The 14901-nt window shown below is 36.2% G+C and overlaps 1 protein-coding gene across 1 annotated transcript; it reads right to left on the bottom strand.

Moving 5' to 3' along the window:
- Positions 1–5029: 5029 nt before the first annotated feature.
- On the bottom strand, positions 5030–12036 carry LOC105038530 (GDSL esterase/lipase At1g31550). The gene is made up of 5 exons (XM_010914369.4): positions 11527–12036; positions 11161–11379; positions 7240–7388; positions 6892–7165; positions 5030–5435 (listed from the first exon to the last, which is right to left on the bottom strand). Exons 1-5 carry the CDS (start codon positions 11906–11908, stop codon positions 5149–5151), a joined length of 1311 nt encoding a protein of 436 aa, XP_010912671.3. The 5' UTR covers positions 11909–12036; the 3' UTR covers positions 5030–5148.
- Between the last annotated feature and the right edge of the window lie 2865 nt (positions 12037–14901).

A 14901-nucleotide genomic window follows, 5' to 3' on the forward strand; every position in this document is an offset into this window, starting at 1 on the left:
CCTTCTTCCTTTACAAATTTAAGTAAAGGAAAAGAATACATAATATATCATAAAAATAAAAAAAAACTAATATTATATTTTTAAATTATAAAAATTACAAATTAAATTAAAAAATATATCATAAAAAAAGTAAATAAAAGATAAAAAATGGTAATAAAATAGAAATTATAATTTCAAACAAAAAATTATCTTTAATTTAAATTAAAAATTATCATTCAAATTACTATCCTCATTAAAAAATTTAATAAATTAAAATAAATAATTAAATAAATTATGAAAAAAAATTTAAAAAATTTAGAAAAAAGAAAAAGAATAAAAAAATACCGAAGGAAACGGCGTTTTCTCCTTTCCCCCCTTCTTCTCTCCTTCTCCCTCTTCTTCTTTCTCCCTCTTCTCCCTTCTCCGGCGTCTCTCCGACAGCACGACGGTGAGCTGCCTCCTCTCTCCCTCTTCCTCTCTCTTCCTCTTTTTAAAAAATTTAAAAATTAAAAATTACCAGAAAGAAAGTCAAGGGATCGATTCACAGAGTGTCGCAGTCAAAAATTTTGCGTGCCGTTAAACTCTTTTAGCCATGAGTCGATTCATGGGGTCGACTAAAAAATATAAATCTACTTTTCTTACAATTTTTTATATTATGTATTTGTAATCTATTAATAAATAAATTAAATTAAAAAATAAAAATAATAATTTAAATGATAATTTTTAATTTAAATTAAAATTAATTTTTTTTAAAATTTATAATTATAATTCTTATTTTATTATTATTTTTTTATTTTCCTATGATACTTTTTTTTATTTATTTTAAAATAGTTATCATTTTAAATTATAATTTCATTTTTCTTCTATTTTTTTCTTTTTAGCATTCTATTACGTATTCTTTTTCTTTAATTAAAAAATTATTATTTTTTCTAAAGTTCAATTTACAAAATTTTTTTTCCACATTTTTACACTGGATTTATTTTTTGATCAAAATTTAATTCAAATTAAATTTTCCTCCCTTTTTTTTCTTTATTTAAAATATTTTTTAAATAATAATATTTAAATTAATTTAGTTATTTAAAATATTATTTTTAATTTTAATTACAATTTTAATTCTTATTTCTTAAAATTAAAAATTATAAACTTTGTTCTTCAATTACAATTACAATTTCTATTTTTTTTCAATTCTTTATATTTTTATAAAATTTTTTTAACCTATTTTTAAAAATTTTTTGAATCTTTTTCTCTTTTTTTATTTTCTATGATAATTTTTTTTGAATTTCTTAAGATTTTTTTGGACATCTTTTAAAAAAATTTGAAATAAAAAATCTAAATTAATTTTTTTAATGAATTACAAATTCAAATCTTTATATTTTAAAATTCAATCAAAATTTAAATTTTTTATTTATTCACTAATTTCAAATTTTAAAAAAAAAAATTTTCCATTTTCCCACGATTTTTTCTTTTATTTTTGGGTGGGAAAATTGGAAAATGCCATTTTGAAAATGCCATTAAAAATGGCATTTTTAAAAGCGCCATTTGGAATGACGTTTTTAAAAGCGCCATTCCACATGGCGTTTCTTCCTTTTTTTGGGACAATGCCACCGTGGAAATGGGGGGTGACGTGGCAGGGAAAAAAACGTCATTCAAAATGACGTTTTTCCCTCTCACATCAGTTTGGTAAATAAGTTTGGTTTGAATATATTTTGGTAAAAAAAATTTTTTTTCGTATTATTTGGGAAAAGAACTCGTGCAGTGTACTTGTGAATGCCATCTATTAAAGGATACACGGTTACACGTAAGCATAGGCCAAAGATACACAGCATCCTACGGTGCCGCACGTGCATTGTCAGGCGCGGTGCATCTATGGATCCTGCGATGCACATCATGCATAGCCGTCCATCATATGATGGATGGCATCCATGGATGCACCGTACGCTATGATGTATGCTCTACCAACATAACCTTCTCTCAGTCTTATCCAAACACATATTTGTATATTCCTATAAATTATTTTAATTAAAATCTTCATGAAGAATGCAATAGCAAGTGTATAGACTAAGAAAAATGCGTCCTGACATTTTTATTCCCGTCCAAGTTCTCTGGATGCAAAAGATGATATAATGTATTATAACAAAGTTTATGAGGCTGTGTCACCGATCATATGTTTTAATTCCCTGCATAAGGCATGTGGAGAATTATCGACCCGATGCATCATCCAGCCAGGATCCTTTATAGTGCATTTGTGGCACCATAAAATACAGTGAGAAGATGGATGGTCATCAAATAATCCATGCCATATGTGAGATGGTGTGCGGCTCCTTATTTGATAGTTGTTCGTAGCAATCCATGATTGTACTGTACTTCTACAGTGCCATATCCGCACCAGGACGCTCTATATCTAGCGACGCATACTGGGAGAAGGGCCTACTTATTCCCTTTTGAACAGGTATCCACGGATAGCAATCGGAGAGGAACAGCAATCGGTTCCTGCAACAAGCCTTGTAAGGCCATCTTCCAGCAGTAAGCCACCTTAGTCAGGCTAATCTTTGGATATCTATTAGCAAGTTTTTTTTTTTTTTTCTTTGATGATTGGCATTGTATGAGATTATAGAAGGTATTTGAGTGGAGCGAATAGGAGTCTAGAATCAGAATGAAAATGGATGACTCCAATTCTAACTGTTTGGTTGGAAGGAATCCCATTCCAATTCCGATTTCGGAGTAAAATAGGAATGATCCAATCTATCTAAAACTCAATCCTCACTCTTCCTTATGGATTCAAATTTTCATTTCGATTCGGATTTCGATTATGACCACAAACTAAGCATTTTGAAGGATTTGACTATTCCGATTCTGATTTTCGTTCCAATTTCGATTTCAATCGCGAATCAACCATCTCCTATATTTCATTATCGCTGTCACGAGTACTAATAATTTGCCTCCATCATGCAAATCAGCATTGCTCTGCTTCGGGCAACATGTATGCACCAGTTCATTGCATCTTCTCTACCATCTTGTGTACATCAATTATAATCCACTGCCTCCAAGCATAGACCAGGGGTAGTCCGAATCTTGAGTAGCGTTAAACTACTCATCTTAAGACCAGCCAGTCTTCCTCTACTCCAAGTCGGACATCCCTCCTGATCTCTATGAAAAAAAAAATGAAGAAAAAAGGGAGAGGAGGGAGAGAGATAACAGATGGAGTAATCGTTTGAACTTACCTTGATTGCCTAGCTAGCTAATAGCATATATGTTACTCTAGGAATATAGCATTTTATCCCGTCTACTTGCTTTCCATAGAGGAATGTGGAATTATAATCGTCTCCTCCAATCTCTCCCACCAGGAAAAGAGAACCTTGAAACATTTAATCACAATCTACAAGAATGTGTGTGAGATGTGACGAAAAATTTCTAATACAGAGTGAATTGTCACAAAGTTTGAAATGTCATGTGCATTGGTGCACAAATAAAAGCTAATTTAAAAGCTCAAAAACTAATGATATCAGACCAACCCATGCCCCAGCCCAACAGCATCATAACTTGTAATATAATTGTTGGACAAATCTTCTTTAAGGAGGCATGCAAGCATGCACACCTGACTTTTAAGGGGCCGAGGGAAGGCAACAGTTGCTTGAACCATTCAATCTGAGTACCCAACGAGCTGTTCGACAATAGGCGCTCGATGCCCTTCTCCTCAAAGAAGTTATCATCGGTCGCTGTAGGCCCAGCGACGGCAAAATTCACCCCTCGCCGCAGGTCCTGGCTTTCGGCCCTGCTCGATACGGAGGCGGGAGCGGCAACTCCATTGCTTGCGCTGCAACACTCGGCTCATTAGCCATTGCTCGTTAAAATTTGAAAAAAAATGGTAACGAAGAAGAAGCAATCGTAGAAGGAGCATAAACCAATGAGGTCCACGATTAGTCGCCCACCGGAGAACCGGCCGGTGGGGTGATGAAAAAGTCGCCAAAGCTAAAGATGGAGTTATATATAGCAGGGGTAGGTTGCGTAGGAAGTGTTAAGAAGCGAGAGGAGGACGAGAGAGAACTGAGATACGAGAGGCGGAAGCGAAGTCCATTGGAGATGGAAATTGATGGGGAGCGTTGGAAAAGGAAGAGTAAGGAGGTGATATGTTTTACGAAGGATAATTTTCTCATGCCAAGCACAGAACGGCAGGTGCTTCGGGGCAAATTCGTTTGACATCCATGGGAGAAGACAGTCCCACGCCCCCTGAAGATATTTGTTGCAACGGCGATGGCACATCAAATTTGTCGCAACCCAATCAAAAATCAAAAATCGATAGTTAATGTGGGACATCATTCACTGAAATTGATGAAATACATGGTACTCGATGAAATGCATAAATTTTTATTGGGTTGTGACAACTTTGATATGTTCCTAAAATTAAAGCTAATAAACGTACACCAGTTTCTAGTTATATCTCATGCTAAATTACAACTGGAGTTAGAGATATAAATTCGGAGTAAATTTCGCCTCGCTGGAACTCAACCAACAAAAAGGTTACCATCCTCGTCTTGGAGTTTCAGGTTTTAATTCAGGCGCTGCTAGCTCTTTAATATTGCTTCTTACATTAACAGATTTAGCTCCAATTTGTCAGATGGCATTAATTGTCCATGATGTCGCTCTCTCTCTCGCTGGGACCTAGTGAAGGTGGAAGTACACTGCAAGCTTTCCCATAAGAGTCTCGCCAATCATGGACAATGATGTGAAGTTAATCTCCTCCTCTTGGACTTTTGATCTCCTTCCCAATCTCCCGCATCTCCGAATATGGTGGGTCATTGAAGCAAGAAAGAATCCAGTACAACATGACTTCTTTGTTGATTCTCCAAATTCTAATTGGTCATTAAAAATTTGTTGCTGCATTACTAAAATTTAGAAGAAATTTCATGAATAAAATTTTGAAGAAACTAGCAATCTTCTACATCTAAACGCATGCTTCCATATTTCCTCAATTAAAATCTCCATAATGGATTTGATAGCAATTGCATAGATTAAGCAACCGCACAGACCAAGGTCCTACAACATGGTACAATGCAATACAATAAAATTTGCTATGCTATATCATTGTGATATATGTTTTAATTCCCTGAAAGCAGTATTTTGTATGTATCTCGAGTCTCGTCCATCCAATGCATCTTTTTTGAGCAGTGTTCATCCATCCAATATATCATCATCCAACAATACATAGTGGGGCCTAGAGGTTTTCTGTTTTGTTCTGGGGCAAGTGTTGAGGATAGGAGGAACAGCATTCGGTCCTTCTAGTAAGCCAGTGGCAATCTTCCTGTAAGCCGCTTCAGTCATGTGCATTCCGTCCCAAGTGACGTAACTTGAGGGATCGGCGCAGACGTTTGAGCCCGGATTTCCACATTGCAAGAAAGAGTTAAAATTGTAAGGTCCACCACCTCCACAGCACGCAGGTAAAGGCGAACTACGGAAACCTGAAACCAGATAGACTCATTTCATTCGATCAGGAAAAAAAATTAGCTACCTGATGAATGTGAATGGCAGATTGCATCAAAACCAAAAAAAAAAAATGATGAATGTGAATGGTAGCCGTGCACTATGGGCTGGCTCATGCCTGAATCCAAGAATGCTGATTAAAAATTAGATGTTGGTTTCATTTGGGCCTCCACCTGTAAAACAAACTACCATTCTTTTCTTTTTCTTTTATTTTTTTTGTAAAGGAAAAGACTAGCTGCAATTCTGGCTGAGCATAAGTTGACTATTAAATTACTCAAAGCGACCAATGGATGATCCTGTGGAGGATTCGTGCGAAGGAAGGTGAATCTTTCTCACGTGAAAGAGACCCCCTTGTGTACCTTTACCCCTTGCTTGTACCAAAAAGGAAAACAAAATTACAAAACACTGAGATGATGTAATTTCTATTAGCTAGTAGAGAGTTTGCGAGAATGATAAGAAAATTTATAATTAAATTATCAGGGTGTGTTTGGATATTTTTATAGGATTGGACTGAAAATCTTGCAAGAATCGGGCTTGTTAGCTTATCCATCTTATATTTCTAAAAGCATACCCAAATCCATTCCAGATTTTAGCTTTTAGGTTGCAGCAAGAAAAAAAGATCTATGGAAGTCTTTTTCTCTTCCGATAAGATTTAAACTAGATGGTATTTGATTAATAGAGGACCTTATTTAAATGTGTTGCCAAATTCATGAATCCGAATATCCAAACAAGCCTTGAAATCTATCCATTGAGCTTTGTGTCGGATTCAGGCTAATGCTGCCATGCACAATGTGTGGTACTGGCCGGTAATCCCAGAGAGGTTGAAAGGAGCATAAGACTCCCTCAAGCTTAGCTTAGACTACTCACTATGCATCCCTAGCCAATAAATGAGTAATATGGCTTGGGAAATGGCACAGAATATGAAAGCAAACTCAACATAATGTGCGAATGGTACCACCACTTACTCTTTGGGCAAAAGGTCAAGGGTTTAATTCTAGAGAAATTATTGGTTCGACTAAATCCACCGCTGAGCTTGTAGTCCAATCAGAAAGCACACGGACAATCACAGAGAAAGAAGAAATAGCAGGAAAAAGGAAGCTTTTGACCACGTTGCTTTCTAGTTGGACTAGTCCACCAACTCAGTGGCAGACCTGGTCCCAACCAAAAATCTCTCTTAATTCTGGTCAAGATTGCTCTAAAAGATGAGATGAGAATAAAGATAGAAAGATGGGCGGTAGCCCTTCCCAATATTCAAAAAATAGAAAAATATAACAGGCCGAAGTACTCATGTGGCTATGGTCCTTCGTCTCACCTTCCCATGCTAAGATATAATAATGGCTGTTCTACTGGTTAATGGCTCAGATTAAAATAATTATCTTCAAAAGTCCATAAACAAGGAAAAGAAATGGGCGTGGATAATAAAAGCTAGCTTACCAGAGAGTTGCGGAGACCTAAACATGCTCATGGCTGCACTATAATAGTCGGCATAGATTACAGTGGCGTGAGGGTTACGTTGACGGATCCGCTTCAATACCACTCGGAGTTGGTTGTTATGGTATCTCGAGAACTTATTCAACCATTTGATGCATCCAAACGCGTCATAATCTTCACTTCTGTTGCTGTGGAAAACTGTCAGATAGGCAGAATTGCATCCAATTGGGAAGTTCCCGGGCACCACCAATGTTCGTGCACCAAGCTCAATCAACGCCTACGGACCAAATTGTTAAAGGCAAAGCCAATTGGAAGGGGGAGACAATGGATGAGTAAATTGATTGAGCTTACCGTAATTGCTGAGCTAATGGCATCCATCACTGGCGGAACATAGGAAATTACTTCGTCCAGAGCTCTTGCTTGGAGGAATGGGTAATTGTAATCGTTCCCTCCGATCTCCCCCACCAGGAAGAGAGAATTTTGAAACATGACATTGCAGTCTGCAAGGATGTGGAACGCATAAGAAATTAAATGATAAAATTGCTCGTATTTAGTCATGCAAACATGGGAAAAGTTTGTGGAAGACTAGTGACAAACTAGTTAGTGAAAGAAAAGCAGGAAAGTTGAACGAAAAAAGGGAATAGATAGATATGATACAATGCATGTGAAGGGCATGCCTTCGTTGAGTATTGAGGTGCCATGCTGGGTTGGTCCAAGAACATCCAAATTCGCGCCCAATCCATTAAATTGTTCAGGTCTATTCTGAGTCAAATCATACCCATTCAAGAAACGGATCATGTAGAATTAAATTGAGTTCAGGCTGAGTAGGGACAAGGTATGGTTCACGATGGAGTAACTGATAAGTTTTCTAAAATGATGAGAATTATAAAATTAAAATCATGCACCATATTTTGTGCTTGGATTGGGTTTGGATCCAGTTGATGTCACTAAATCATCAATGCAGATAGGTCAAGGTAAGGTCCAAATATAGTCCCGGTATGGGCCAAGTATTTTTTTTTTTTTTTTTGTAGGCATGGGCCAAGTTTTAGTGACAAAGCAAGTTGGGTAGCACAATTGTAGGGAAAATAAGAAATAAATATGATTATGGAAGATACTTAACAAGTATTCTTATCAAAGGAAAAATTGTCACAAATATAAAATATAAGGTTGTATGGAAAATTTATATAACCATAAGATAATTTAATACCTAATCAGATTAGGTATTGAATTATCTTATCAAAACTACTGATAGTTGACATTCTCTGCATCGTGGTTTGGATTAAAACAAAAAAATATAGCTCCACCTACTGCTTTCTGATTCTTTAAAAAGGTTTGCTTGCCTCCAGTTACTCAAACCGCGGCCAGACCCACCTACTCAAACAGCTCCCAACTAAGAAATGTGATATTGACGAATCTGTCGCTTGTTCGTTTTGGGGTCCGGTTGGCTCTTCTGGGAATTATACCAGTCACATTCTCCAATGTCCATAAAAAACAAGAGCAGAGCCAGGCCCAATTGAGATGGTAGGAGGATTTGCCATCACGAGCCCCTGAAATTTATTTGTTTTTTGTCCTTAATAAATGTCCTATTATGATCTGGTCAAACTAATTGCCATGCCAACGATGATTCAAGCTGAGAACTGGATGGAGTATCCTAATTTTTTTCTTCTTTCTTATTGCACATGCAACCATAATCATTACTTTGTTTTCAAAAAAACAAGAAACATTCAAGAAGATCATATCCACTGAATTATGCTCCATTTTACTTGGCTGCTTGTGATTTGGTCACAACATATTTACAAAAATTATGAAGTTCATGAATAAATCATGAAACAGTTTGGAAAATAGATAAACCAACAAGCGGACGGCGTGGAGTAATATACATACATAGAAAATTAAACAGATGGATCATACCGTCTCATAATGGCTTGTCCCATACTTCTCTCTCCTCATCTATAACAATATTTTTCCTCCCACTTTACATCATAAAATTATTCCCTACTATATTTGAAGTGTTCAGCATTCTATTTATTCCCTCGGTCTACATACCCAAAAATCCAAAACTCTTATGTAAGTTTTCTCAAATATATTTCCAGATCAGAATGGAAATCAACAAATAAAAAATTTAAACAATTCATATATTAATATTTAGATTTAATTTTAATTTTATTTTTAGTTCATAATTTATTTCAAATTGTACAGATTCTTCTGAATTTCTAGAATCACTCCAGGATACCGAACTTGTGACTATGCATGCAACAAAAACTATATAGGCTGTTTCAATTTGTCGCTCATAAACCGTACTGGACATCTCGTGACACTTCGAATTAATAATTATGCAAGGTTGGATCTAGCTGAGCCCATCTAAGTATTTTAGGTCGGCTTCTTTTTATAATCAAATCAAGCACTACCTCACTCATTTAATTTCGAGCCAAGCTTAATTACGAGCAATTTATTTAAAAGATATGTAGCGAAAACTTAAAATCACCTGAGACTTTTGTTTATATAATCTGAGCTATGATCGTATTATATTTTAATATTCTAATTGGGACATATTATATTCTATATAAATTAAATTAATTTAGAATAAAAATAACAAAATAATTATTTATATAAATATATTTAAAATATATAATAAATATATGTTATTAAATATTAAATTTTCAGGCATTCAGCAAGATAAGTCCTACTCGTGCATGATTCCTTACTTAACCATAGATGGTCATTTTGCAAGTCCTACTAGATTGGACTTGAATATTATATTGAGCAGTGGTTTGAGAGCTCATTTTGTTCACAAAAAAATAAAAAATAAAATATTTTTTTTAAAAAAATGATTTTTGACAATATGATATTTGATAAAGTGATTTTGATGTGTTTGATTGATCATAAAAAAAATAATATATTTTAAAATATCTTATATTTGATCGAATATTTATTTTTTAAAAAAATATTATATAAAATATTTATTATATTTTTAACGAAGAAAAAAACTTATCACATTTTATTAAGAGTACTATTTTAAAAAAAAAATCTAACCTTTTTCATAAGAAAGTTAAAATTTTGTGTCCCATATTGATTTTTTTCTCACGAGATATATAAAATTATTTTTATAAAATATTATTTTTTAATCTCTCTTATTTTAAAATTTCAGTCATCTAAAAGTGTTTTTTTTTGGTAAAGAGTTTGATGGAGGTGGGTAAGTCTGTGCGGGGGTGGGGGGCACCGCAGTTGCAGCGGAATGATTAAAGCAATAGATTTGATAATATCACGCCGACCCACGCGAGACATCAATGGGTAAAATCTAATAATATCACATCATACATGCCGGAGTCCCACACCATATCGTCTTATGCCAGTTGTTCGACAAAAACTTTTTTTTTTTTGCTGTAGGATTGGATCTAGCCAAACCATGCAGGTAAAACTTTAGCTCAGTCTTTTTTTTTTCTTCTTCTTATAATCAAATCAAGCTTGACATATTTTATTTAATTTCGAACCAAGCTTAATTACAGTCAGTTTATTTAAAAGATGTCCAGTAAAAACTTAAAATCACTTGAAACTTTCTTTTATATAATCTGAACTAATGAGCATATTATATTTTAGTATTTTATTTACAATTTATTATATTCTCAATAATCTATATTAATTGACAGTACGACTAATATAATAATTATTTAAATAAATAACTATTAAAATATATGTGATAAATATATGTTATTAAATATTAAATTTCAAGGCATTCAAACCAGTTAAGGCTAGCTTTGGGGGCCTATGCACGGTGGATGGGGCGCAATCGAGAATTGGAGACATACAAAAGGGTAGCATGGCATGTTATGACGCGGTCCAATTGCATCTGGTGCATGCAATACGGAGGCCTGCTATTGGGGAATGATCAAAGCTACAAATTTATCATATCACGCCGACACGCTGGCCCACTCGAGAGAGCGACAGGTTAACGGTTTGGGTTGTATATTTCACGCGGAAGAAGTGTCGATCTCCTTTCGGGATATCAACTGTTGGATGGCTTCTGACACAGATGTCAAAGCACTCCGGACACTGCAATTTTTTTTTGCACAGATCACGAAGTGGGTATTTGCAATCCAACGGTGGATTCTCGCGAAGGAAGATGGATCCTTCTTTCGCGCGAAAGATACAACCCGAACTCACATAACAATATCACATGATATAAACCGGAGCCCACGTCATTATGCCAGCTGTTTGACCGGACCTTCTTTTCAGACGCATGGACCGCTAGTGACGGAAAGAAGGCAGGCGTACCTGAATCTGAGGAGCAAAGCGAGGGCAGCAGTTGCCTGAACCATTCTATCTGGATACCCAACGAGTTGTTCGACCACGGGACGTGGAGCCCTTTCTCCATAAAGAAGCCATTTTCTATCGCGGTGGCCCCGGCCACGGCGAAATTCGCTCCTTGCCGGAACCCATGGCCGCTTCGCCGGGCGAGGTACGGCGGCAAGAGTGGAAGTCCCATTGCTTGAGCTGCAAATCACGGACGCTTTACTCGTTAGCCTTGGGTTTCCAACAATACCGCCGCAAGGCACCCATTTCATCGAGAAGCTTTCGATCATTAGCTGTCACTCGCTACAATATCGTAATTAACAGTAATACCGACAAATAAGCACTAACCGATGAAGTCGACAACCAATCGGCCATCGCAGAACCGGCCGGTGGGGCGACGGAAGTAGGTCTCGCCATATGGGAGTCGGCCGACATCGATATTTTTCTTGCCAAGGTAGCGGAGTAAGTTTCCGGTGTCGGCGAGGGAGTCACCGAAGCTGAAGACGGAAGTGTAGCAGGTGGTGGTGGCCGGGTGGGAGGAGCTAAGAAGGGGGAGGAGGAGGAGAAGTGCAGGGAGAAGGGAGATATGGGTGGAGTGGTTCATTGGAGATAGAAATGAAGAGGGGTCTTTGGGTGATTGGGTGAAGGGTGAGGAATTGAGATGATTTAGAACGGAGCAGGCAGGTACAAACAAGAACTGGTAAGTGGTAAATATATCAGAACAAGGCATAACGAGACAAACCCAGATCCCATGCGAATAGAAGAGCGCACGGGTCGGCAGCCGGAGCGAAGGTGCGAGGCATTCGACATATAGTCTGACCTTGCAGTGCTGTGAGGGTTCGGGTGGTATCTTTCGCGCAAAAGGATGATTGATCCTTTTTTCTCGCGACATCAACCGTTGGATCATGCCTCGTACATTTCTCAAAGCACTCCGAATGCTCCGCTTCATTCTTTCGGGGGAAAGATGCAACACGAACCCGTACGACTTGTGCACATGGATTCCTTTATTTTATTTTTTTTTGGTAGTAAATCCCTTTATTTTATTTGCTAGGCTGTGCTGGTGAAGGAAGATTGCATCATTTTTTGATGGGTATCACATGCGATAATAATGTGCGGCAATGCTATCCTATGGTCCACTAATTAGCTTAAAGATTCTGCTTCGACCAGATCATGCATTTTAGAATGTTGTTTGCTTGATTTTTAATCGATCTCTTGCGTCTACGTAACAGTTTCTCTGGATCAACGAACCAGTTATCCCTTCCAATATAATTTTTTTCTTCCAAATATGCATCGGTTGCTTTGAAGCAAACAACTGCCGCATATAATCCCATCCAGACTGCCACTATTTCTGCATAATTAATAGAGCTTGAATATAAAGGCCAGCTGCCAGCTTCAAATATGAGATTAATTAGTATCAGTATCACGAATAACATAAGCGATGAAAACATTGTTCGTGGTCCGGTTGAACATAGAGGTACTGTTATCTTTTGGTTGCTGGCGCTTTTATCTCGGAGAGCGTTGTTCCTTTTCTGTATTTAGCTCTTCTACATCTGTTTCAGATGGTTACTTTTCCTGGTCCCGGGGATCTGGATGTATCCGCCCTTCTTTATAAAAATTTCTCCTCTGTTAATGAATGATCCACCTGCTTTCTTTACCAAAAAAAATATTATTTTTCTTCTTTAAAGATGTTCCTTCAACGTAAAATCACAAACCAATTTGGGGCAAAAGAAAAAACTGACCCTGGCTTTACTTTACTGGTGGTATAAAAGAACCTTTTAAGTTAGCTTTATGGATTCATTCCACTAGGCAGGAGTGAGCTGGTGTGATTTATTCAAGGTCAATGGTGCTCAATGGAGTGTCGCCCTCGACAAGCTAGCGCTGTACCAAATTGGACTATTTGGCTGTTCCATATGGCCCTTTCCGCCTTGTCAACTACCATAGAAACAAAAAATTCAAGATGTGAATTTTATCGTAAAATTAAAAACGAGCAAGTAAATAGTATACCACCTCTTCAGTATTGCTTTTATTTTTTGATATTGTTTTCAGAAACCTTGAAATAAGAATGAACTAGATTGAGTGACAAGCTTGGTAAAACACTTTTGTTTTTTCTAAGAAAAACTATTGGTAAAGTATATGGAGATCTTTGAAACAATTTTTTTTTTAAAAAAAAAGAGAGTAAAAATGAAAGAAGAACAAAAGAAATTTGATACAAATATCAGCTTTAATATCAGCCCTCATACAATATTTACTAATTTGTAGAGATCAAAAAAAAAAAAAAACAATGAAAATATCTAAGAGACCTATAAAGTAAGGCTATAAATGGGTCAGATCAATCCATGACCCAATCAAATCACACCAGCTTACACACAATCGTTTTAAAGGATTTGTAAGGCCAAATCGAGTTTCAAAATCGGATCCATTCCATGTTTCTGGTTGAATTAGATTTATTGGATTATGCTCTGGCCCTATTCGACCTGTTTGATTTCTAGGTGTACTTTGGATCTGTTGGTTTATGACCCAGCCGACCCAGCCGATTCCAGTATTACCCTTTAGAAAAATTTAATTGTTGTATAATATATATATATATAATTTCTTTGCTAGAACTGATGGACCTATGCAATCATGGGCTCATATTGTTCTAGTAGTAGTATCTGCAGCGGAAGCTGATGATGAAGTTGCAAACAAAATCTTACATGATCTGGTCCTAGAGTTGGCAAATAGTGCCGAAGCTGTTGTTCGAAGACTTGGATTGTCCGGTGAAGGTACGCTGACTCACAGTATTCTAAATTAATTGGACTACTGTGATGGTGCACTGACAAGTAGTATTCCAAATTAATCAGATTGTTGTGTACTTGTGCTTTCTTGGCATCACCTGTGTCCTAGTTCACCTATTTGGCCTCAGTTGAGAAGAAAAATGAGAAAAAAAAAGATGCCTATTGCTGCAGTTTTTCGCAAAATGATGAAAAATTTCAAGGCTACTCTAAATCATGTTATATAGAACTTGCATTAATTCAATGTGCTTTTCTCATTACAGATGGGAAAGATTCTTTGCCACCTGTTATGGTTGGAGTTTCTGAAGCAAACAAGAGATGGGATATAGGAAAGTGATTGATTGTACCACTAAGATATACCTAAGAGCACACCCTAATCAACCCACGGTGCACAAATCTTTCGATAGTGATGGACATTTATAAAGAGCCAATATTTTGATTGGTTCAAATGACATACAGATACCTCTCCCATCGGCTGTCCAACTTTAATTTTTGCAATTTTTATTTTTTACTTTATGCATGTCATCTTTTTTTGATTTTCATGCAATATTTAACTATAGTTAAGAGGGATTATGAATTGAATTTACTTGTTATACATAGATGACCAGAATTGTTGATGGCCAAAAAGATATAACCATGACAAATCTCTAATAATCTGATTCAAATCTAAATTTTTTGGGTTAAGATCCACTTATATATTGATCCGATCTAACTTGAATAATTCATCGAACCAAAAATTTCAATCGTGAATCTAATCCAACTCGATCCAATTTTCTATTTCATTGAATCTAGATCTAATATTAAAACATAAACAAAAAATCGAATAAGAATGGAATCACAAATGACATTGTCCAATCTAACCCATTTGCACCCTAAAAATGAGGTAATTGTAGGTGCATTCAAAAGGTTTTAATTTTATGATGTGTTTATAGGTATCTAATCTCTAGCAGTT

The sequence above is a fragment of the Elaeis guineensis genome, chromosome 2, assembly GCF_000442705.2.
Source record: "Elaeis guineensis isolate ETL-2024a chromosome 2, EG11, whole genome shotgun sequence".
Classification (NCBI taxonomy): Eukaryota; Viridiplantae; Streptophyta; class Magnoliopsida; order Arecales; family Arecaceae; genus Elaeis; species Elaeis guineensis.

Coding starts and splice junctions, on each gene's coding strand:
- LOC105038530 (XM_010914369.4), bottom strand. CDS start 11,908: ATGCCTTGTTCTGATATATTTACCACTTACCAGTTCTTGTTTGTACCT. Junction 11,380..11,526: donor ATTGGTTGTCGACTTCATCG/GTTAGTGCTTAT, acceptor CGTGATTTGCAG/CTCAAGCAATGGGACTTCCA. Junction 7,166..7,239: donor CCATTAGCTCAGCAATTACG/GTAAGCTCAATC, acceptor TTTGGTCCGTAG/GCGTTGATTGAGCTTGGTGC.